This window comes from Molothrus ater, chromosome 27 (genome assembly GCF_012460135.2).
Source record: "Molothrus ater isolate BHLD 08-10-18 breed brown headed cowbird chromosome 27, BPBGC_Mater_1.1, whole genome shotgun sequence".
Classification (NCBI taxonomy): domain Eukaryota; kingdom Metazoa; phylum Chordata; class Aves; order Passeriformes; family Icteridae; genus Molothrus; species Molothrus ater.
The window spans coordinates 1,344,079-1,368,643 of record NC_050504.2 but is presented as its reverse complement, the minus strand read 5'-3'; the positions used below and the strand labels follow the sequence as shown (position 1 = coordinate 1,368,643).

At 46.9% G+C, this 24,565-nt stretch overlaps 1 protein-coding gene across 1 annotated transcript in view; it reads left to right on the top strand.

Annotated features, from left to right (window-relative positions):
* Positions 1-24,565, top strand: part of MYO1D (myosin ID) — a 169,229-nt gene that overhangs the window by 111,288 nt on the left and 33,376 nt on the right. The window contains exon 21 of the mRNA XM_036398823.2: positions 342-496. Coding sequence (XP_036254716.1) covers positions 342-496 — 155 coding nt within the window. The remainder of the gene's footprint in view (positions 1-341; positions 497-24,565) is intronic.

Sequence of the window (24,565 nt, the reverse complement as noted above, 5' to 3'; positions counted from 1 at the left end):
CCTGACACAGCTGATGGTGATTGGTCATTAAGTAAAAACAATTCACATGAAACCAATCAAACATGCACCTGTTGGATAAACAATCTCTAAACACATTCCAAAGCAGCAAAACCCAGGAGAAGCAAATGAGATAATATTGTTTTCCTTTTTCTCTGAGGCTTCTCAGCTTCCCAGGAGAAGAATCCTGGGCAAGGAGATTTTTCCAGAAAATCTGGCAGTGACATTCCGCTGTCCCAGGCTGCTCCAAGCCCCATCCAGCCTGGCCTGGGACATTTCCAGGGGTGGGGAATCAACATTTTTATATCAGCACAGCCAACACTGTTCTCCCTTTCTCTCCTCAGCTGGTGGGGCTGAGTGTCTCCAATGGGAAGGACCAGCTGGTGGTGTTCCACACCAAGGACAACAAGGATCTCATCGTTTGTCTCTTCAGCAATGACCCCTCCAACGACAGCAGGATTGGGGAGCTCGTGGGGGTCCTGGCCAGTCACTTCAAAAGGTCAGTGCTGGGCTGGGGCTGCTGGGCACCCATTCCAAAGTGGAGACCATCCCTGGAGTCACTGTGGTGCTGGGCTGCAGCCCTGGGATGCCACAGTGACCTTTTCTTCCTGGCATTTTTGGGGCACACTTTTTATCTGCAACATTTGGCTGCCTCACCTGTATTCCTCTGGTTGCCTTCCCTGTGTGTGTGTGACAGCCACAGGTGTTTGGGGGACAAATATCACTGAAGGTGCACTTGGGGTGTGTCACAATGGCTCCTGAGGGCTTCCTGCAGCCAAACTCTCCATATTTCAAATTAAAATGGAGTTTTTCTTTGCTCAGATTGACCCCTGCCCCAGTACCATAAATCACCAGCAGGTGATTTATTGCTTGAGCAGTAAATCATGGCTGTGCAATGTCATCTCTGCTCCCTGAAGTCTGTCTGTCTGTAAATCCCTGAGCCAAAGCTGGTGATGGGTGTGGGGGTATGTGGCACTGAGCTCCTGGGTCCCAGGAGTGAATTCCAGGCTGCACCAGGCACAGAAGGGAGCTCCAGGGAGAAGCAGGGTGTGCAGAGAGCAGATCTTTGGCTTGTTCCTGGCTGCTCCAGAGGAGGTTCCTAAGAGGAATGGTGCTGCCAGCACCTGCAGCCTTGGCTTTGCTGCTCACAACCTCCCCAGAACTTTACAGGTAAATCTTCACTCAGAGCTGTGAGTGGCAGGAAAACCAGAGGGAATTTTGGTCCCTCTAGGGTATTTTTGCATGAATTCAAGAAGACTGTGCTGGTCCAGCCCCCTCTCACCACCACAGTGTGCAGCTCAGGACTGGCCCTGCTTCTTTGGGCAGGGGCTGAGTCCTTTTGAAATGAATTCTCAGCATTGGTGTAACTGGTTTGGGGAAATTCAGTGCTGCAAAGCAACAGAAAACATTCTCTGGTTTTGCTTTTACCTAAATCTCGTTTCATGGCAAAGGCAGCTGTTCTTGCAGGCTCAGGAGATTCTGTAAGGCAATGTTTGTTTGGGAATCCTGGGAATCCCTGGGATTCTTCATCCAACATCACCCTCAGGTGGCTGATGCTCCTCAGGGCCTTGCCAGCTCTCTGGTGTGGGGACACTCTTGGTGACACTCCAGCTCCTGTGTTCAGTCTCCAATCACCCAAAATTGCTTTTAATTTTGCTCAGATTGGTCCCCCAAGCAGCTGCCCTTGTGTCACCTGTCCCCACTCAGCCTCAGGCAGAGGTTTTATTTTAACAAAGGATGTTGTGACCACCAGCCTGAAACATTGCACATTGTTCTCCTAAAGGTGGGAACTGCTGATTTCCAATTTCTTACACTGATTTTAGCAATGGCATTTCTATCTTTCAAAAGAATTTGGTTTCATCTAATCCCTGTCTGTAGGAGAATGGCAGTTAAATATATTTATGTGCTGATCAGCTCCACTTAACACAATATTAGCATTATTTTAGTGCTTCAAATGACAAATCACAGCTGGGTAAATGGGAGAGCTGCTGTAGGAGCCCATTTCTCTCCAACATCCAATAAAAGTTCCTGGATGAAGGGCAATGCACAGGACAACTTGCATTTAGTTTCCCGAATATATAAATGTCATGGTTTCCCTCTTCAAAGCAATATCTGTAAATTAAAACATTCAGGAACGTATTCATGTTTTCCATCACTTTCCATTTTCCTAGAGTCACAAACTCCTGTCAGAGAATGGGATTAGCTGAGCCTGTGCTGGGGAGGCACCGGGGGAATTCCTCATTAGCCAGGGAATTCCTCATTAGCAGGATTAGCTGTGGGTGTGCCTTGTCAGGGTCGGGTTTCTCTGCCCTGCCTGAGGAGGAGCTAAGGCTGGAGCCAGCAGGAAAATCTCAAACCTAAAAGTTCAATTGCTTGCAAGATCCCAGCCATGGTGGGGTTTAGGAGCTCTGCTCCAGCTGGGGTGTGGGAGCAGCTCCTGTGGGTTCTGGGGCTCTCTCTGAGCATTAAAATCAATTTCCAGCCATCCCAGCACCCATCCTGGATCCCTGCTGGGAGGTTTTGGCAAGGCTGAGGTGTCCCAGGCACCTGTGGTTGTGTGGGTGCTGGTGGGTGCTGATCCTTTAACTGTGTGTGATAAAACCATGTGAGTTCTGTGCCATTCTGTGGTGTAGGAAAGGGGAGGAGGAGGCTGCTGGTGTCACCCAAACCTTCTCATCCAGATGCTTTCTCTCAGGTTTCATTTTTTATTCCAAACTCTATGAAATGGGAACTTCAATGCTGACCCATCTATAAAATTTTGGACATTTTCAGCAAGAAATAGCTTGGACATTTTAGAACAATTACAGAGGTGACTTCTCTCAGTGCTGCATTCTGCAGCTGCTTTTGGGCACAAAGGCTTCACATTTGGGAATGATTTGGCCTGATTCACATTTCTTTGCATCACCCGTGAAAGCTTCACAAAGCTGTGTCTTTTAAAAGTTATTCCTGGTAGGAATTGTCTTACTTTGAGGTTGTGGTTCCCAAATAAGTGTTTATACAGGGGAAAACTAACATGAGGCTGCTGTGAGCTGTAACATTTTTAGTGAGTTAACAGGAGTTCAAGTCACAGTTCTACTGAGTCAGCTGGATTTGGGGATTTTTTTACAATGCAGCTGAATTCCCAATGGAAATGATGGGAAGCTGGATGAGGTGTTGATGTAGTGAACAGGAAGTTCATGTGTGCCTGCAGTTCATGTGCAGTGTCCATGGGCTCCCCTCGGAATTCCCTGGCAGGGCTGGGATCAGGGAGTGCCTGGAACAGCTGGGGGGATCCAGTGGTCCCTTGCAGGAGCAGGTGGGTGAAATCTGGTGAAATCTGCTCAGGATCTCTGCTGCTCACAGTGACCCTGAGAGGTGTTAGAAAGTCTCTTTTCCCAGCCTGGCAGTCAAAGGAGTCAGAACTCTTCAGTTCTCATTCTCAAGGTTGTTTATTGTTTCTTATCTATAAAAGTCTTTCTCCTGTCCAGCTGAGGTCCGTTCAGCAGGTCAGACAGAGGCACACTGGTGTTATCTTTTTATACTAAAAACTACATGTACAATATTTACCATAACTTCCCAATACCTATCACCTATGTTAGACAGTGAGCTTCTACTCTAAACCAATCTAAAAGTGCCACCATCACAGCAGAAGATGGAGGCCAAGAAGGAGAAAGGCTGGACAGACCCCAATTCCTCCATCTTGCCCCATTCTAAAAACACCAAAATCTATTTTTCCCCCCATGATAAATTCACTATCATTCTACTTAAACTTTCCTGGCTTGTAATTCTTCATATAAGGTTGGTAATTGTTTCCATGGGCTGAATCAAAGGCCCAGGGGTCCTGGGCTCTGTGCCAAGGTCTCTGAGCCCCCTGATGGGGTCTTGAGTCCTCCAGGGCAGCCAGAGGAATTTCCTGGGTTCGGACAATCTGGGGCATCTTTCTGCCCTTGGTGCCCAGCAGGATCCAAGGGGCTGTGCAGCAGCTCAGAGCTCAGTGCCCTCATCCTGGTGTGCCAAGGCAGGGAGCAGGAAGGGAAGGATTCTATTTTCCCTGTCCATTTTTCATCCTCAGGGCCCCTCAGGCTCTAGAAGATGTCTGGAGCCAGCAGTGCAGGACACTGAGGATTTTCTGAGTGTCCTTCACCTGAGGTGACCCAGCTGTGGTCACCTCCCTGTGCTCCCACTGTGTGGGGTCCCCCCATGTGAGTGATCTGAGCCCTGGGGGTGCTCAGGGGTCCCCAGGAAGGTGCCCAAGGCCCATCCTGTCCCCAGGGCTCATTCCCTGCCCTCAGGGAGCAGGCAGGGCTTGTTCTCTCTGCCTGCCCACACATTGGGATCAGGGAGTGGCTGCTCCAGCGCTTTCTGTTCCCAAATCCCCACATTGCCTGAGCCACAGCCCTTGGGCTCCTCCCAGCATTCCTGGAGGGAAGGGGGAGTTAAAAGAGCAGTCAAAAACAATCCCTACAGAACTCCAGCAGAAAATCACTTGCCTGAGGACAATTTTCTATTTTCCATTGCTCTTTGGGACCCGTCAGCCAATTTTAATCATCAGTGTGCCCTGGATTCATTTTCCTCAGTTCTGGGCCTTACCCTGGAGCGTTGGTCAGGTCCTGGTGGAGCAGGAATTCCCCCAGGGAGGATCTCAGCCTGCCCCAGGGCTGTGGCTCCAGCTCCTGCCCCACACAGGGCTCCTGGTGCTCCTCAGGAAGGTCCCATGCCCTTGTCCCTGCCTCCTGCCCTCCATCCCTGCATTTCACTGCATCAGGGAGGAGGCAGAAACTTCTTTGGTTGGGGAAGTGGAGAGGTTTGGCTGTTGGATTTAGTGTCACCTGCACGTGTGTCACTGCAACACAGGGATGTCCTGTGTTAGAATAGAATAGAATAGAAATAATTATATATAATGATATAATATATGTATTATATATATATATATATATATATATATATATATATATATATATATATATATATATATATATATAAAAAATATATTATATATGTGATATTATATTTTGGGTTTATTTTATTATACATATTTTATAATATATATTATTTATATATTAAATTATATACATTATATTTATTTTTAAATATATATTTATATATATTTAAAACTATATATAATTTATAAATATATATAAATATATATAAATATATACTTATATATAAAAATATATATTTATATTTATAAAATATATATATTTTATAAATATAAAAATATTTATAAATATATTTTTAAATACATTATATTTAAATATATATAATATATATAAATATATATATATATAAATATATTATATATAAAAATATATTCCATATATAATATATATATACAGAAATTACATTTATTACAGAATTACAGATGTAAATTGGAGCAGCTTGGGACAATGGAAGTGTCCCTGCCATGGCAGGGGTGGCACTGGGTGATCCTGAAGGTCCCTTCCCACCCAAACCACTCCATGTTCCCCAATAATCAGCTCTGGTAATTCCTTTGTCCACCTCACAGTTGTAACTTGGGTTGAGAAATGAGCTTTCCTTGGGAAAACAAATGAAAGATTTGTTGTTTTGAGTGACTGCAGGGCATGGAGAGGTGGAATTACAGCACCCTGCTGAGACTGTCCCTGGTTTAATTCTTGTACATCCTGGAAAACTCTCATTGCAACTTTTTCCAAACACTTGTCCTGTGGGAAGGGAATACATCAAGATCATTCCCTTCCTCAAAACTCATCTTGCCACTGCTGCTGCTGCTCATCCTCCATCTCTGAGTGGGGCCCTGGCCAGGGAAGCCTCCCCAGTTCACATTCCTGTGGAAAAGTGGTTTTTGTTACACTTCTCAATGTGTTCCTGACATAGAAAAATAGATTTGTCTCCCTCAGTGATGGATTAAGTCTTTGCTGACCCAGAGATGGAATAAAAACTTTTATTCCATTTTCAGTCTCATGTGAAGGGTGAGACAATACAGATGTTATAATTCACACTATTACAATAAAAAGGAAACTATTTTTAAATTACAATACATTATAAGTGTTTCTTTGCTTATCAGCTTTTGCTACATCATGCTGTAAATGCCTTAAAGCAAATCATCTCAAATTACCCTTCATGAATTTTATCACAATGCATCTTTCACAGTTCTATTTCTCCAAAGTATCCAATTTATTTACAAAACCATCCTTTGAAACTTGTTTCCAGTTCCATTTCTCTCTCAACAATGTCTGTCCTATTCCATGGCATTTCTAAGTCAGCATTTCTTATCTCAAAGTTTACACACAGATACATTCTATGTAAACCTTCTATCAGACTTTAAGAATTTTCTACAAATCCATTTCCCACACCTCAGTGCTGGTTTTGTGCCACTGAGAACACAATGAGCTCCAGGGAGGGGTTTGGGATCTCCCCAGGCTGCAGAGTTTGTGTGAATCCTTTATTTGAGTCCCAGCCTCTGCATCTAAAAGTCCATTCTCGTGTCTGATAACATAAATAGTAACAATTAATTGTGTTTCATGATCTTCCTTTGAGTCCAGAGAGGTTTTTTTGGTTGGTTTTCCTTCCCTAACCTGCCTGTGCCCTGCTACCATTGTGTGCCAGCCCCAATTTTGTACAAAACCCTCTGGAAAGTGGATTCAGTTTTATTCCTTTTTATCCTTTATTCCAGCAGCCCTGTGTAACTTTGGTGCTTTCCCTTCTCTGAGCAGCTCCTGGATGCTGAAGCTCCATGTCCAGGGTCCTCCTGGGAGGGAGCTCTTGGTAAAAATGAAGTTCTTGGGGCTTGAGGTGCTGAAGGAAATTGATATTCCTTCCCATGGTGTCACTGGGGGTTTCCTGGAATTGTTCTGTGTTCAGGAAATCTTCCCCAGGGCACTTAAAAATCCTGAATTACTTTGGGAATTTGGACCCAGGTTTCCTCAGTAACTGTAATTCCTGGGAAATAGATCTCCAGTGTCCCAAAAATCCTCTTGAGTGACCAGAGGTGCTCTCCAGTGTCCCAAGGTGCTCCCCAAAGATGCAGAAATTCCCTCCAGTGGTCACAGGTCCTCTCCAGCCCACCACCCCAGTGTGATATTGTACAAATGATGTTTGTTCTCACTGACCCTTTGCAGAGTTCTTGGAGTTTCTGAATTCATTTTCTGGCTCCAGCTGAAGGATCTGCTGGGTTAAACAGGTGAATCCTTTCCATCCTTGGACAAGCTAAAGCACGAGGGTGGAACTGGATTTTTTGTGGTCTGGGGGGAAAAAACAGCATTGAGACTCTCAGAAGAGGTGAGCCAGTTCTGGAGTAGAAAACTCAAAGCCATCCTCATCTTCCTCCTCATCCTCCTCCTCCTGCTCCTCCCTCAGGGTTTCAGAAGCCTCAGACCCCTAAATATGAATTTGATTTTTAGAGCCCTAAGCATTTTCTGTGTCATTTATGAGGCTCTGTCCAGCTCCCTCCTCTCTTTGAGATATTCAGGTAATCAGCCCTGAGGATCTGCAATTCCTGCATCCCACAGCCACCCTTCCCAGTCCAGCTTCCCTGTTGGTGCTGGGAACTGGGGATTTCCTTCAGCAGTGGGAACAGGAAAATGGAAGTTTCTAATGTTACAAACCTCTTCCATATCTGGCTCTGGGCTCTGCTCAGTGTATCCATTATCACAAATTATTATTTTCAATCTTGAGCCGCAGCTCTCGCTGCTCATTCAACACTTGAAAATTTTGACACAAATCCACACTTCTCATTTTCCTGGAAATGTTCAGAAACCCCGTGGGTGTGGCACTGGAGTGATGAGCAGGGTGCAGGATTGACACTTGGACTTGATGCTCTTAAAGGTCTTTTCCAGCTTTAATTATTCTGTGATTCCATGAACCATCACCCTGCCCCCGTTAAAACCTGACAGAAGCAGCTCCTAAAAATGTTGGATGGTACAAACACAGCCCCAAATCCTCTGCTGCATCCCAAAATCACAAAATAGTTTGGGTTGGAAGGGACCTTAAAGCCCTGCAGGGTGGCAGGGATACCTCCCACTGTCCCAGGCTGCTCCAACCTGGCCTTGGGCACTGCCAGGGATCCAGGGGCAGCCCCAGCTGCTCTGGGCACCCTGTGCCAGGGCCTGCCCACCCTGCCAGGGAACAATTCCCAATTCCCAATATCCCATCCAGCCCTGCCCTCTGGCAGTGGGAGCCATTCCCTGTGTCCTGTCCCTCCCTCCCTTGGAAATCCTCTCTTTCCATCTTTCCTGTGGCACCCTCAGAGCCTGCAAGGCCCCAGTGGGGCCATCCCTGGTCTCCTCTCCAGGTGAACACCCCCAGCTCAATCCCAGAATGGTTTGGGTTGGGTTTGGGCTGGCACAGCCTGAATACCCTGCCTGGGCTGGCACAGCCTGGCTGCCCCAGCAGCTGCCCTGGCACAGGGGCACTGAGAACAGCCCAAAGCTCAGGGCCTGGATCTGCTGGGTTGATTTGGGGAGGGGGTTGAGGTTTGTGCCAGAGGGATGTGGAGCTCCTGGAGAGGGAGAACCCCCCTGGGTGTGCAGCCCTGAGCTGCAAACAGCCCCTGGGGACCCTAAACAGCCACAGATGGGTTTTGGTGTGAGCACAGAGCTCCCAACCTGTGCAGCTCCTGCTGAGCTCAGTGCTCAGCACCTCTGCTCCAGGGCTGGGATCCCAGCCCAGGCTGTTCCCCTGGGCTCTGGGGAGGGGCTGGGCTGGGCTGGCAGCACCAGGAGCTGCTCACAAAGCTTCAGGCACCAAAAATGCCTCATGGGTGATGCTAAAACATCACCAGGAGTTGTGCAGCCCCTTTGTTCCCAGTGAGACACTCCAGGCTGGGTTTCCCACCTTGGGTTCCTGTTGTGTTTGTGTGGTGCCCCTTGGCAGGGAGGAATGATGAATCTGACTCCATGATCTCAGAGGCTAATTTATTATTTTATGATATTATATTTTAAAATACTATATATATATTACTATATATAGTAATATATATATCACTATATATAGTATAGTATATATTATACTAGATATATATAGTATAATATATATAGTAATAATTATAATATGTATAAAATATATAATAGATAATATATAATTATATATATTTTATATTTTTATATATATTATATATTATATATTATACATTATACATTATATATATAAAATATATAGTAATATATATTACTACTATAATACTATATATTTTTACTATAATATAGTAAAATACCATAGTATATTAAAAAAATTAACTAAACTATACTAAAGAATACAGAAAATATACTTAGAGAAGGCTAAAAGATACATTCCTTCTGTGGCAGGAAGGAATGATGAATCTGACTCCATGATCTCAGAAGGCTAATTTATTATTTTATGATACTATATTATATTAAAAAATACTATATATACATTACTAAATATAGTAATATATATTACTATATATAGTATAGTACATATATTATACTATATATAGTATAATATATATAGTAATATTTATATAATATATAAGTATAATATATAATATATAATTATATATTATATATAATATAATATATTATATAATATATAATATATATTATATATTATTATATATATACACTATATAATATATATAGTAATATAATACTATATATTTTTAATATAATAGAGTAAGATACTATATTATATTTAAAAAATTAACTAAACTATACTAAAGAATACAGAAAATATACTTAGAGAAGGCTAAAAAGATAATAATGAAAATTTGTGACTCTTTCCAGAGTCCTGACACAGCTTGGCCCCAATTGGCCATTGAGTTAAAACAATTCACAGCAGAATCCAAGGAAACAATCACCTGTGGGTAATCAATCTCCAAACACATTCCAAAGGAGCAAAACCCAGGAGAAGCAATCAGATAATGATTGTTTTCTTTTTCTCGGAGTCTTCTCAGCTTCCCAGGAGAAAAATCCTAAGCCAAGAGATTTTTCCAGAAAATGTGAATACCAGTTTCCCACCTTGCTTTCCCACCTTGGCTCTCATTATTCCCAATAAAGGTCTTGGTGTGCTCCAGAGCCTGAGCCTGAGCCAAGCTTAGGAAAGCTTTGCCTTTAACTGCACTCCTTCAGTTTGGGGAGAGCTCTCGTGGTCAGTCCCAAAGAGGTTTCTGTAAAAATGAGCACAGCAACGGTTTTCAAGGCCTGAATATTTTTAGGGACATGGAAACTTAATAAAATAAAGAGGATCAATAGGTTGATCATGTTTGAAATAATAAAGAAAAGATACGTTTTTCTCTTGAATATTCAAGGGAATATTAAATGTTGATATTGATTAATGTATTAGATATTTGATCCAGCCATTTTTACATTCTTACATAAAGCAAAGTATCATGAAAATACAGATTAATAAAGCTTTCCTGCTCTTTTGCTCTTTGGCATCTTCAGCAGAGCCAAAACTGCTCTTTTCAGCTTCCTTTCCTCCCATTCTCCTCTGGCTCAGCTCATTGTATCTCCTGAGCTCAATTTTGAGTTGTTCTCCAAAAGGCATTTCTGTGACTGCTCTGTCAGAAGTCGTTGGGATCCCAGAAATTTATTCTTGTTAATGACTTCAGTCTATTTAGTCATTCTAATTAGTGGTTTTTCACATAACTCAAATGTTAAGCTTAAAGGGAGGTTTGGGTTTGGGTTTTTTCAGGATGTGTGGAGGGTCTCACTGATAAAATCTGAATGTGCTGAAGACCCTGAGCTTGGGGCTTGGCATTTTTGGAAATGTTTGAGGACCTTTTTAATCAGATACTAAATATTGGCTCCCAACAATTCTTTCTGAAGCTGAGGTCAAATAAATTAGAATTTAAACATGGCTGTAATGGAAAAACAAGGAAAAAATGTTTCTTGCTTGACAGATTTTAGAGCTTTTATTTTGTTTTTTCAATAGATACAGAACTGAACCTGTGAGCTAAAAGTTAAATCTTGTGCTGTAAAGCAGGCTAGAAAAAAATCATGTTCCTGGTATAAAACTGAAGTAAATTAACTCAATCCACTGAGCCTGGAGTGTTGCTCCCTGTACAAATCCTCCTACACCAGGGTATCATTTTTTACCCACATTTCTGAGTGTGTTTGGTCCATGGCTCTCCTCTTTCCCCTTTGCTCTGCCAAATTCCTAAATTAAGCAGTGTTGGGTTTTTGATGTAATATAAGAAAGATTTGCATAAATGCAGTTATGGTAATTTTGTGGTGAGTTTTAATGTGTTGGCTTCATTTCAGCCCTTCAGATCCTTAAATCACTTTTGATTAGCTGTTGCTTAAACATTGCTTTTTTCCCCCTTTTGAAAACAGATGCATTGAGGATGAGCTGAGGGAAATTTTGTGTAAATCTGCTTTGTTGCTGGAGTCAGCCTGAGAGCCTTTGCTCCTTTTCTTTTTCCTTTCCTTTCCTTTCCTTTCCTTTCCTTTCCTTTCCTTTCCTTTCCTTTCCTTTCCTTTCCTTTCCTTTCCTTTCCTTTCCTTTCCTTTCCTTTCCTTTCCTTTCCTTTCCTTTCCTTTCCTTTCCTTTCCTTTCCTTTCCTTTCCTCTTCCCCTTCCTTTTTCCCTTTTTCCTTTCCTTTTTCCTTTCCATGAATTTCCTTTCCTGAATTTCCTGAATTTCCTTTCCTGAATTTCCTTTCCCCTACTGTGGGACTGCCCAGGCAGTCACTGGGGTGGATAATTTGAGATTGATTTCTTCAGTACAAAATTCCTGAGAGGTGGGAAAAGGAAACTGAAAGGAAAGAGGATAATTCTCTGATCCCATTAAATCCCTGGGCCTTAAATCCCAACCTGCATTTCCCCATTGTCCTCATCCTTCCCCTGAACACCCAGTTCCATACTGGGAGCCCTGGAGCTGCTCTGTGTGCTGCTGATCCCAGGAGCACACAGCTGCTTTCAGGAGGCTGCCACACATTTTCCCTGGAATTCTGTTCCATCAGTTCTTTCCTTCTCTTTCCTTCCCTCAGTTAAGGGCCCCAGTGACTGACAGCAAACAAAAAACAACAACAACAAAAAAGCTCCATCATGATCATATTTACTGGTGACCTACTTAAAATGCTCTTTGCTGCTGCTCTGGTGTGTGCTGCAGTGCTGCTGGCTGAGTCTCCAGGGAATTGCTGCTGGAATGATAATGAATGCACAACGTGGCCCCTTGCTTGTTTAACTGGAGCCTCTCAAAGACATGGTTTATTTTTTATTGCATCATTTAGACTTCCTTTTTCTCCCCCACTTGTGATGTATTATTCCCATTTTTGGTCTCCCTGCTTCGTGCTCTGACTGCAGGCTGAGCTATTGTTTGAATTGATGCCATTAAATCATGGGATGCCTTCATCTTTTGATAATTTTTCTGTTTGTTTTTCAGGAAAATTAGGCTTTTAGCACTCTCCTGGAGAGTCTGAGCTGTGTTGTCAAAGGCTTGTGTTGAGCATAATTATTTTTTTTCTGGTGAAAATGCTCTAGCAGAGGTGATTATTTATTTAACAAACCCTTTACACCTGCTTTGGTACATTTTTGTAGGGTTGTTGTAAATGGGTTTGCAGGGCAGGATGGGAAGTCATCAGCATTTTGCATATTCATGGGATCATGGAATGGTTAGGGAGGGAAGGGAATTTAAAGCCCATCCATTCCCACCCCCTTCCACTATCCCAGGGTGTTTCTTGGGCACTGCCAGGGATGCAGGGGCAGCCCCAGCTGCTCTGGGCACCCTGTGCCAGGGAACAATTCCCAATTCCCAATATCCCATCCATCCCTGCCCTCTGGCACTGGGGGCCATTCCCTGTGTCCTGTCCCCCCATCCCTTGTCCCCAGTCCCTCTCCAGCTCTCCTGGAGCCCCTTTAGGGGCCCTGAGCTCTCCCTGGAGCCTCCTCCAGGCTGAGCACCCCCAGCTCTCCCAGCCTGGCTCCAGAGCAGAGGGGCTCCAGCCCTCAGAGGATATTTGTGGTCTCATCTGGACTTGCTCCAACTTTTTAATTGCATCTCTCAAGTCTTCCAGGTTTTCCTCTTCACCAATTCATTTAGAGGAAGGTTTGGATGTTCCTTCTCACTCCCCAGTGCCCTGCACTGCTGTGGTTGCGGAGGACAGGGCTGTGTTTGCTGTGATTTGTGAATTTAGGATTGAGTGTGTCCATGGAATGGTAAATTAATCCTATCTTTCCAAAGAATATTATGCCCCTGGTTCCCTGGAAGTGTCCAAGGGCAGGCTGGATGGGGCTGGGACAGTGGAAGGTGTCCCTGCCATGGCAAGGGTGGCACTGGGTGAGCTTTAAGGTCCCTCCCAACCCAAACCATTCCATGGTTCTGTAATTCCATGAATATCAGGGTGTAGGAATCCACTGAAGCCATGGATAAGGGATCACACCTGAAATCTTCTTTTCTGGTGGCTGTGAATCCTTCTGGGTTCATACCCCAGTGACACAGAGCAGGCTGTGTTTCCATGCCAGCCTGAATTCCCTGACCTCAAATCCAAACAGAATTCCTAAGCACATGGATAAAAATGCATAAAATAAACTCTGCCTCCTGTCTTCTGCATTTCCTGGCACCCCAGAACTGTGTTATTAGAGCAAAGCTTAGGTGTAAATAACAAACTCAGCTTCTTGAAGTCCATTGGATCACAGATTCAGGTTGGAAAAGCCCTCCAAGATCTGAGTCCAGCTGTTCAAGGCCACCAGTGACCAATGTCCCCAAGTGCCACATCCACAGGGCTTTTAAACCCCTCCAGGGATGGGAACTCCAGCCCTGCCCTGGGCAGCTGTTCAGATAATTCCCCAGATCATTCAGATAATTCCTGGTTTCTCAGCAAACAGAAAATCCCTGTTTTCTCTTGCACTGGGGGTTATTTCCCCAGGGATGGAAGTTATTTCCAGGGATGGAAGTGCTGAGGGAACATTTGCCACCCCCTCCCAGCAGCTCTGGGGTTCCTGCCCTGTGCTCCCTTCCCAGGGCAGGACTTTGCTCTGTGCTGTCCCCACAGGGGTGACAGTAACCATGGAGGGGCAGGACAAGAGGGGAATCAGCCCCACTGTAAAACCACTCAGGATCTGGGGAAATTCATTCAGTCTCTGGCTCCAAATGAGGCTGGAAGGAATGTTCAGTTCTCCTGTAAGTGGTGAGGAGGAGCTGGTCAGGAGCACAAACATGGGAACGGCTCAGTGCTGCTTTGGGAGCAGAAATTCACCCCTGGTGTCCCCCCAGTGCATGGCCACAGTGTCCCCTCCAGCTGGGGTGACTCCCAGGTGGTGGCTGAGCTTTGTCAAGTGAGTTTGGAGCCTTTGGAGTGGGTGTTGCTGCCTGCCCAGAGAAATTGGGATGTGGGTGCTGCTCTCAGGCATGGCTGTCCTCACCCCCCATCCCTCCCAAACCACAGAAGGAAACTGGGAGTGACTGGAGGAGCTGCCAGAGAAGCTCTTGCCCAGAATGTGGCTCACTGGGAGGAAGTTGGGCTCACAGAGAGGAATTTTGTCTGTGCAGCTCTGTGTCCATGGGAGCTCATCTGGGAACAGCAAACAGAATATTTAGAAGGACACAGAGCAAGCAGGGGAAGGAAACCACAACAGTGTTGTTGTCCAGAGAATCTTGGTCACAGTCAGGGGATTTTAATGCCACCATGTCCACATGTCCCAGCTGAGCTCCAGTGGCTGATTCCACCTCACAAAGCACCCAGAGCCTGTTCCTCAGTTCCTCAGTTTCAGACATTGAGCAGGGCTTGTGTCTTATCTCCTCCTCTGCTTTCATTTCACTTCATCCACCTCCATGGCATAAATTAATATTCCCAGGCCACAGGGTGCCTTGCATAAAGCATTTTTCCATCCAAATGGCCCCATCCATCCTGTAACAGAGCTGTGATTCATGGGCTCTTACATGGCAAGGCTGAGGTGAAGCCAGCTGACTAATTTACACCCAGTAATTAGACTGAATTAAATGCACAAAAGATGATTCCTTTTTTTCCTTCCTGCTTTTCCTTGTGTGAGCTCAGAGGAGCTGATCCTGGTGAAGGAAAGGTGTTTTTCATTGTGCATCACCCCAACCTGATGTCTGCTGGCTCCCTGAAGGGCATTTCTGGGAGATTTACTGGGGTGGCTCCACCCTGTGCCACCCTCCTGTATAGTATTCTTAGGAGGAAGGATGAGGAGGATTTTATTGATATTAGAAGGTTAATAAATTTCTTTATTATATTATTTATATTATTTATATTATCTATATTTATGTATTATATATTTATTTATTCATTCATTCTATTCTTATGTTATATTATGCAATATATTATATAATATATTATATTTATATCTAACATATATATATAATATATTTATATAATATATTATTAATTATTACATTACAGTATATTATATTATATTATATTATTTATTATATTTAAATTGAATTTGTTAAGTATTTAATTGTATATAACTGCACTTTATTGTACAGAATTTTGTGACTGTCACTTGACAGTCCTGATACATACACACGCTTGGCCCTGATAGACCAAGATAACAAAACATTATTATTTTGGGTAAATAATATCTATATTGTATTTTATTTCTGCACAAATGCAGGTACAGCAAATGAGATAAAAATTGGTTTTCTTTTTTCTGAGGTTCAGAGAATGTGAAATTTAGAAATATTCTGGGGAAGAATTGTGCCTTATTTTTCTCTGTGAAGAGAAATGTGGCCACACTCCTGGGACTGTTCAGGGCCAGGCTCCCTCCCAGCAATCCCAGTTTGCAGCAGGCCCTGGGGACCCTTCCTGCACCCTGAGTTTGTGGCTGCAGGGATGGAGCACTCTGATGTTTCCTTGATGCACAGGTAGAGAGCAGCCAAGCAATAAAATAAAATAACCCCACTGTGCTGAGCATGGCTCAGGGAATGGTTTGGGTTGGGAAGGGACCTTAAACCCATCCAGTGCCACCCCTGCCATGGCAGGGACACCTCCCACTGTCCCAGGGGGCTCCAAGCCTGGTCCAGCCTGGCCTTGGGCACTGCCAGGGATGCAGGGGCAGCCCCAGCTGCTCTGGGCAGCCTCTCCTTAGCCCCCACATTCCCCAGCCCCCTGGTTCAGAAGTTGTTCCTTTGCTCCTGCCCTCACAGAGATGCTGATGGGAACAGAAACTGAGCAATGGATCCAGCAGGATCTGGGCTGTCACCTCCTCCATGCCATGGGGACAGATCCCCCCAGTGCTGTGAGCAGCCCAGCTCGTGTCCAACCCCAGCCTGGGGGTTCCAAGGGATGGATCCCAGTCCTGCTGCATCCCCAGGGAAGCTGAGCTCTCCCTGCCCAGGCTGGAGGATCCTTCTCCACCCTGCAGGGATGTCCTGGGGGCCCTGAGCACCAGGGGCAGCAGGGGGACACTGGACCCCATCCATTCTTGGGTTGGTGCCATCTCCAGCTGCAATCTCCAAACCCCCAGCCCAGTCTCCCCAGCCAGCCCTGCTATTTTTAGCTTGGTTTCCCAGGGAAACAGGGCTTTATGTGGCTGCTGTAGCCTGAGAGTTGACAGTCAGGGAGAGAGGTAGTAAAGATCATTCTCTGGGAGGCTTTTTTTGTGAAAATGGCTCATTTTGATTAAAGAGACAAGCCCTGAAATCCTCAGCCATCTAAGGGGGTTCAGTATCCCCAGCCCCTGGGCAGCCACTGCCTTGCTGCTTCCTCAGCCCTCCAAGAATTATCCCACATGGAAAGGGGAAGGTGCTGAGGGACAGAGCAGGAGTGTTGGGAGTGATTTTTTTGGGGTTATTTATTTTTTGGAGTTATTTATTTTTGGGGGTTATTTATTTTTTGGCAAAGCTCAGTGTAGTCCTTCCTCCACTCAAGAACATCTCATGGGATGCTCTTCATGAAGCATTAAAGATGTTTCTGTGGAGCCTCCAGCCACGTGCAGGATCTGCTGAGTGGATCCTTTGCCCTTTTTTTCATGTGGAAAAGAGGAAAGCAAAGTTATTTTGGTGCTGGCACCCACTGACCCCAGGCTGCTGCAAACTTTCCAGCCCCACACACACCCTTGGGCTTGGTGTTCACATCCAAACTCAGATGGTGACATTTCCTTCCCAGGGACTTTTGAAGACAATAAAATGGGTGATTAAAACCCTTACTCATAAATTTGTCACCTCAAAGACCAGCACATGTTGTGTTTTGCCTTGCTCAGCATCAGCTGGAGAGTGAGGCAGGACAGGATCCTGTTTTCCAGAGCCAGGGAACATAAGGTGCATCCCCCAGCAGGCATGGCTTGTGTGAAGTGGGGGTTTAAGTACCAGGGGAGGTGATTTTAGATCCCTTGTGGTGTCTCAGGAATCTGCCCAGGGCCTCCTGTCCCTCTGCAGTGACAGCTGGGGACAGGGGCTATCCCCAGGGACTCTGAAGTGCCACCACAGCTCTGTGCTCAGGACCTTCATCCCACATCCACCTTCAAACCAAGGCAGGAGATGTCTCCAGCAGCTGAGCAGGCCCCACTTTGGGCCAGGTGGGATGGAGGTGCCAGTCCCAGAGCCTTCATCCCTGCCTGCCTTTGCCTGAGTTGTACATTTGCAGTGTGAAGGATGTGTTTGCCCAGCTGCTCCTCAGGGCTGGAATGAATTTTTGCTTTATAATAAGGAATTCTATGAAGACTTTTGAATGTTAAAAGCCCTCTTGTGCCTCACTGACAGCTCCACTGGTGCTGTACCCTGCAGATTGGCCAGGACAGTCCTGAAGGACAGAGAAAGGAGCAGGATGAGCTTGGAACAGGGCAGAAAACAGCTTGGGAGAGAGTGAGCTTTGGAGGGAGCTCAGCTGGTGCAGCCCTCACACCTGGGTGACTCAGGGAGTGCCTGGTGTGGCTCACACACCGCCTGCAGCAGGAGGTGTTGGATGTGTCACCTCCCAGTGACAGTGACACATCTCCCACTGCTGGGAGGGACCTGAGGAGCTGCCGGGGGAGGGCTCAGTGCTGGGGCTTCAGCCTGAGGGGTCTCACCACAGAACAATAAAATCATCAGGTGTCAGAGCATCGGGGGTAGGACAGTCAGGATGGATGGAGATGAGAGATCTCTGCAGCCAGGGCTGGAACTTGGGGTTTATTGCAGAGGGCCTGGGTGCAGGGCCCTGCTGGGAGCTGCCAGGCACAGCTCAGAGCAGGGCTGAGAGAAGAGAGGGGGAGAGAGGATGAGAGGGTGAGAGAGTAAAAGGGCAAGAGAGCAAAAGCTTAAGAGAGTGAGGTTCCCATTCCAATACAATAAATCTTCTTCTGTGTTGAGTATTCTGATTCTCACTCACCAATCCAGTCCAAGATACAAATCCTAGAGCATTTCCATACAGCCTATAAGAATCATTACATTACCACACTGGGTTACATTTTAAACCCTAAAAACTCCTCTTTGGGCCCCTTCTGCCAAGCTGTAGGGTCTGCTCTGCCCCTTGGGCCTGTCTGCAAGCAGAGGGTGTTGTTCCATCAAAAGGGGATCACCTTCAGTGGCCACACCATTGTTTTCCAGTTGTTCAGTAACTGAGGGATCTCAAAGTTTGCTTTCATTGCAATCTCACTGATAGTTTCCATATTCTCAAAATCTTTTGCCAGACAATCATATTTATAAGGCTTTCCTGTTTCATCTTCCCCAACAATCAGGGTTGGAAAAGCCCTCTGAGGTTGAGTGCAGCCATTCCCCCAGCACTGCCAAGGCCACCACTGTCCCCTGTCCCCAGGTGCCACATCCACACAGCTTTTAAACCCCTCCAGGGATCAGGACTGCACCACTGCCCTGGGCAGCTGTGCCAGAGCTGGAGAACCCTTTCCAGGAAGAAATTTTCCCAATATCCCATCTAAACCTCTCCAGACTCAGCCTGAGGCCATTCCCTCTCCTCCTGTCCCTGTCCCCCTGGCTGTCCCCTCCTGGCAGGAGCTGTGCAGAGCCACAAGGGCCCCCTGAGCCTCCTTTGCTCCAGAACAACCAACAATGCAGCACTGCCAGCCTGAGCAGCCCCAGCAGCCAAACAGGCTTGGTCAGTGCCAGCCTGGGGAGCCCTGTGGCACACAAGAGGAGTGGTGGCAGTGTGACAGACCTTGGTGACACACTGAGGTGAGCAAGGCTGGCTCATCACTGCTGTTCCTGTCTAGGCTGTGGCCACATTATTTACTTTGAATAAGCTGGAAAAGGCTTTGTGGTCATGAAATCTGAGGCACCTGCTGTGATTGATGCCTTTGAGGTTACACCCCAAACTGCTCCACCTCCTTTAGGTGGCACTGCCTGGGCTGCCTCATCCTCTCATGGGCAAATCTCCTCCTCAGAGTGACCTTGGTGCTCCTGACCCAGCCCTGGCCAGGGCAGCAGCACTGACCATGCTCAGCTGGGCTGGAGGGACTTTGGATTGACAGGACACAGGGAATGGCTTCCCCATGGATGGGATATTGGGGAGGAATTTCCTCCTGTGAGGATGCTCAGGCCGTGGCACAGGGTGCCCAGAGCAGCTGGGGCTGCCCCTGGATCCCTGGCAGTGCCCAAGGCCAGGTTGGAACACCCTGGGACAGTGGAAGGTGTCCCTGCCAGTGGCACTGGATGGGCTTTAAGGTCCCTTCCCACCCAAACCATACCATGATCAGGATTAGAGATGGGTTTTGTTCATATTTCTGTGGAGAAAAGCAGCAAAATAAATGAGTGAGCACAGAGGGGTCAGTGCTGCTGGCCCAGTGTCCATGAACTCCCAGGGATCCTGGATTCCTCCTGGAGGGTCATGCAAGCCTGGTGTCAGTTGTGATCACACATCTCCAGCAGCTCGTGGCAATGCTGTGTTGTGGTTGTAGCTGGAGCTAAAAATAGAGTGGGAAAGGGCAGCATGGCCACCAGTGACCCAGTTCTGGGCTTTGGTGTGCTTGGCTTTCTAAAAGTCAAAAGGATAAAAGCTGTCTGCTTGTCTCCTTAGTTTCCAAGGGGTTCTTGGTCAGGCAACTTCCTCAGGTTTGGTTAAAGAATTCAACATTTAGCTCAGTGCAAAGCTGGCTGCAGGCAGGAGGGATATCCCTGAGGGGTTTAGTGGGCTGTCCTAGCCCCTGTTCTGCTCTGTTGTCACTGTTGGGGAGGTCCCTGAGCCTCTCTGGGTCAGCAAAAATGTGCAGGGAACTCCTGGGAATGTGCAGGACCCCACAGACACCCCCAAGACCCCAGGCTGGGCACTTGGCTGTCACACCAGGAGCCTTGGGGAGCTTGGAAATCAATTAACTTCCAGCTGCAAAGCTTATTAACCCAGAGAAAAGCATCTTCAGTCCTGGGTCAGGGGTGGGTTTGAGTCAGGAGAGGAGGGGTTCAGATGCAGGTCTGGAAAAGGCACAGGGCAGTTGGGGTTGGATTTGTTTTGCTCTCCAGCAGAGCATCCCTCACTCCCAGCAGCAAGGGATGGATGAAAGCACCTTGCCTGAGGATTGGGTCCTTTCCTTCTACAAACCACCCTTGGCACAGGGTGATTCCTCCTCCCACTGGAGCTTCCCAGGGAGGAGTTGGTGCATTTGCAGCCCATGGTCAGTGCAGAGAAATCCACAAATCCTGGTGTGACAGGAGCCAGGCAGAGCCAGGGCCTGGGTTTGATCTGCCTCCCCCAGAGAGGGCTTTATTCAGGTGTCCTGGCAAAATAAATCATTTTGCATTGATTTATTTATTCATGTCCTCCCTGTCTGGGAGACTGGGGGTGGAGTGGGGACAGCAGAGGGAACCAGGCTGAAATGCACCTCTGTTTGCAGAAGGCAGGATTCTATTTCTGCCTTCAGTCCCAGATATCAACCACCAGCAGAGGAAGTTTGGGGTGACAGAGGTTAAGTGTGCATCAGCTTTGTGGTTTTTACCAAGAGCTTATTTTTAACCATAAACTTTCCAGAGGAAGGTTCTTGACTTTCCTCTACACTTAATAAAGGTCAGCTCCTGTCCCAGGCTGTGAATCCACTGCAGATTCCTGCTCCCAGCTGGAGCCTCACCAGCCTTGGAGCTGCCCTTGACTTTTGGGGCAGTCTTAGGGTGAATTCCCAGGGGTTAAACTCAATTCCTGCCCATTAGGCCTCGGGTTGCTGCAGTTTTCTCTGTGCTTTGAAGATCCTGTCACTCACAGCTTATCTCCTTTTCTCAGAGCAGAGATCTGACAGGGCCTGGGCCTCCAGGCTGGGATTCCAAGGGACTTAGCAGGTGTAAAAATGTCAGGGGAGAGGGAGCTTGAAGCTGTGGGTTGGAGGTGCCCTGCTGTGGAGAGCATCCACCCCTCTGGGTCCACCTCTCACCCATCTCTGAGGACAGGTGTTGAACCCCACATCTCACTCCCACTCTCCAGAAAGCTCTGCCAGTGCAGCTGGCTCTGGATAAAAGCTTTGGTCCCTTTGTGCCTTTCCCACCCCTTGCTGAGAGCTCTTCCTGGGCAAGTTTCTTTAGTCTGAGCCTTCCCATGGTGCCTCCATGGGTTTTGGTGGTTCCAGGTTTATTTAACCTGAAGTTCTCTGTGTCTAGACAGGTGTGTGGGGTGGGTTTCAGTGTGAGCACAGGGAGTGAAGGACCTGCCTGGAGCTCTGTGGGGTCACAGCCTCACCCTGGCTCCTTTGAGGTGTGCCCTGCTTCACCCAGGCCCTGCTGGCACAGCCCTCATGGGCTGGGTTCCCCTGTTTCACCTGTCATTCTCCTTGTTTTGTTTCCAGCAGACTCAGAACTGCTTTTTCAAGGTACTTGCCCGGCTGGAATATCCCTAAATATGCCTGGAGTCCCAGGTCAGTCTCTGCAATCCCTGCAAGCAAAGCACAGGGGATGTTCAAGCAGGGCCTGAATAAGTTCTTAAACAGAGGTAACAAGCAAGGAAGAGGTGGCAGATGATGAAATGAAGGTGAGGAAAGAAGCAAATGAGAGCCCTGAAGTGTCTCCAGGTCTGAGGCATCCTCAGTGCTAATGAGCCCTGGTTGTTTTGTGTTTCTGGGTCTGGCCTGGCCCTGCTGGTGCTGAATTGGGGGGTGGGCACTGCTCTCCCCTCAGGTGTGGCCAGGGCATTGTGCAGAGCAGCTCTGCTGGTTTGGCCAAGTCATGAATTTCAAACAGGGAAATAAAGAGGAGTTTTAATGCAGAGTGGTTGAAAGGAAAATGCATTTATCCAGCCACACCTTCCTGTGTGCCCCCTTCCCATGGCATCCCAGACTGGCCAAATGTGAGTGAGCCATGATCAAATGTGGAGTGAGCCAGGCCAGTTCTCAGCCTGCAGCTCCAGGGCAGGTCATGCCAAGTGACTGTCACAGACACATTTTATGGAAAATCCTTTCCTTGGGATGTTTCCTCCTGAGAAGCTGAGAGGCCTCAGGAACAAAGTGTAACCAATGGTTATCTGCTGCTGTGGAATGCAACAGGTGGAGCTGGGATTGGGCTCATGTGGTTGTTTCTAATTCATGGCCAATCACAGTCAGCTGGCTCAGACTCTCTGGTCACACAAGATTTTATTATCATTCTTTTCTATTCTTAGCCAGCCTTCTGATGAAATCCTTTCTTCTATTCTTTTAGTATAGTTTTCATATAATCTATATCATAAAATAATAAATCAGCCTTCTGAAACATGGAGTCAGATCCTCGTCTCTCCCCTCATCCTCAGACCCCTGTGAACACGGTCACAAGTGACAATTTCCCATCTGGAAGTGTCCCAGGCCAGGCTGGACAGGGCTTGGAGCAGCCTGGGACAGTGGAAAGTGTCCCTGCTCACAGCATGGAGTGCAATGGATGATTTTTAAGGTCCCTTTCAACCTAAACCACTCTGGTATTCCATAATTAAATTATCTTGGACTTGAAGACCAACCCCTGGTGCCATTTCTTTTCCCAGGATGCAGGACAGTTGTGTCCCCACCATGGGCTCCTGCTGTCTGTGTGACACAGTTCAGCCCAGAGGGACACAGGGACAGTGAGACAGGGAGGAGGTTCCTGCACAATTCCAGTGCCAGCTGCTCCCTCTGAGGCACACAGAGCAGTGGGGCCAGCTCTGCAATTCACAAATCACTTTTGAGCAGGTGTTGGAATGGTTTGAGTGAGGAGGGACCTTAAGGATCACCCAATTCCACCCCCTGCCATGGCAGGGACACCTTCCACTATCCCAGATTTCTCCAAGTCTTGGGCACTGCCAGGGATCCAGGGGCAGCCCCAGCTGCTCTGGGCACCCTGTGCCAGGGCCTGCCCATCCTCCCAGGGAACAATTCCTTCCCAGTATCCATCTAACCCTGCCCTGTGGCAGTGGAAACTCATTCCCCCTTGTCCTGTCTCTTCAGGCCCTTGTGAAGTGCTCCTCTCCAGCCTTTTTATATTATAAATATTAGTATTAATATTAATATTAATACTTGTTATTATTATTTATAATAAATTTATTTATAAATTTAATATGTTATTATTAATAAATTAAATAAATTATCAAATTCACAAGCTCTCTTCCAAGGAAAGAGGAAGGGGTGCAAAGGAGAGTGCCTGCAATGCAGGGATGGTGTGAAGTTCTCATGTCAGCAGCCTTTTGGACAGACTGACACAGGATCAGCACTCCTGAAATTTTCCTCCATGTAGGCTGGGAAATTCCAGCATCATCAGTTCATCCCTCTCCAGCTCACCCAGCACTACTCATCCCTTTTGGCATCCCTTGGAGCTTGCTTGCCAGTGATGTGTTCCTGCATCTCCTGCTTGAGTTCAAAGGAATTGGGTTAATGAGCAGAAAGTCAGCCATCAAATTACACTGAGCCTTGCTTGCTGCCTCCTGGATTTCCCTCTGCAGCCTCTTTGATCCCTGGGATGCAGGCAATTAAACACAGCAGCATCAACACAAAGCACCTCACACTGCCTTCAGTCTCTGCTTTTGTGGTCTTCAGATGAGGCTGAAACAGGATGAGAGTGAGGAGGTAGAGCACAAATTAGTGAAAAACCTTTTGTCTTGGGAAATGAAATGGATCTGGCTGTAATATCCTAAAATCCTCATGTGCTTCAGCAGGCTGGGGAAGGGCAGCAGCTCAGGAAGGGACAGATCCACCAGGAGTGGCTGGAACTGAGGCTGGGATTTCACAGGGCTCAGGAATCCAGGACTGGGCTCATCCCAGGTCTGAGGAGAGGAGCAGGGGAGCAGCATCAGGCTGGGAAAGGAGATTCTGCAGGTGAATGCCTGAGCAGGCAGGGATGCTCCCTTCTGCTGGAATAACAATCACAGCAGTACAGACCTGCTGTGATTCCTGACCCAGGAATCAATCCTGGCCTTTCCAGGGCTTTAAATATTCATTTGAAGAGGAGCTGGGAGGGAGGCACAGATCTCTCTGGGAGCTCAGGCCAGCAGCAGCATCCTGCAGCAAACAGCCCTGCAGCACTGCTGCTCAGTCAGGGAGTGCCAAAATTCAGTGTGCAGAGAGAGCCAGGCTGGGGAAGGGCTGTCACCACCCCAGGGAGCAGCACAGTGACCCCAGGCCCTGTCACATCTCAAAATTCCCTCCTGAGCAGCAACCTCTGACAAATCCTGGGGTTGTTTTGATTTCAGCTGCTGCCAGCAGCCACATCCTGCTGGGTTTGCTGAGTGTTGTCAGCTGAGCTTGAGAGAGCAGGAACTGGAGGTCAAGGCCTGCCTGACAGTGAGAGTTAGGAATGAGGGCATCCTAATCCTAACTCCAGATTTCATAATTCCTTTCAGGGAGCTTGTGGA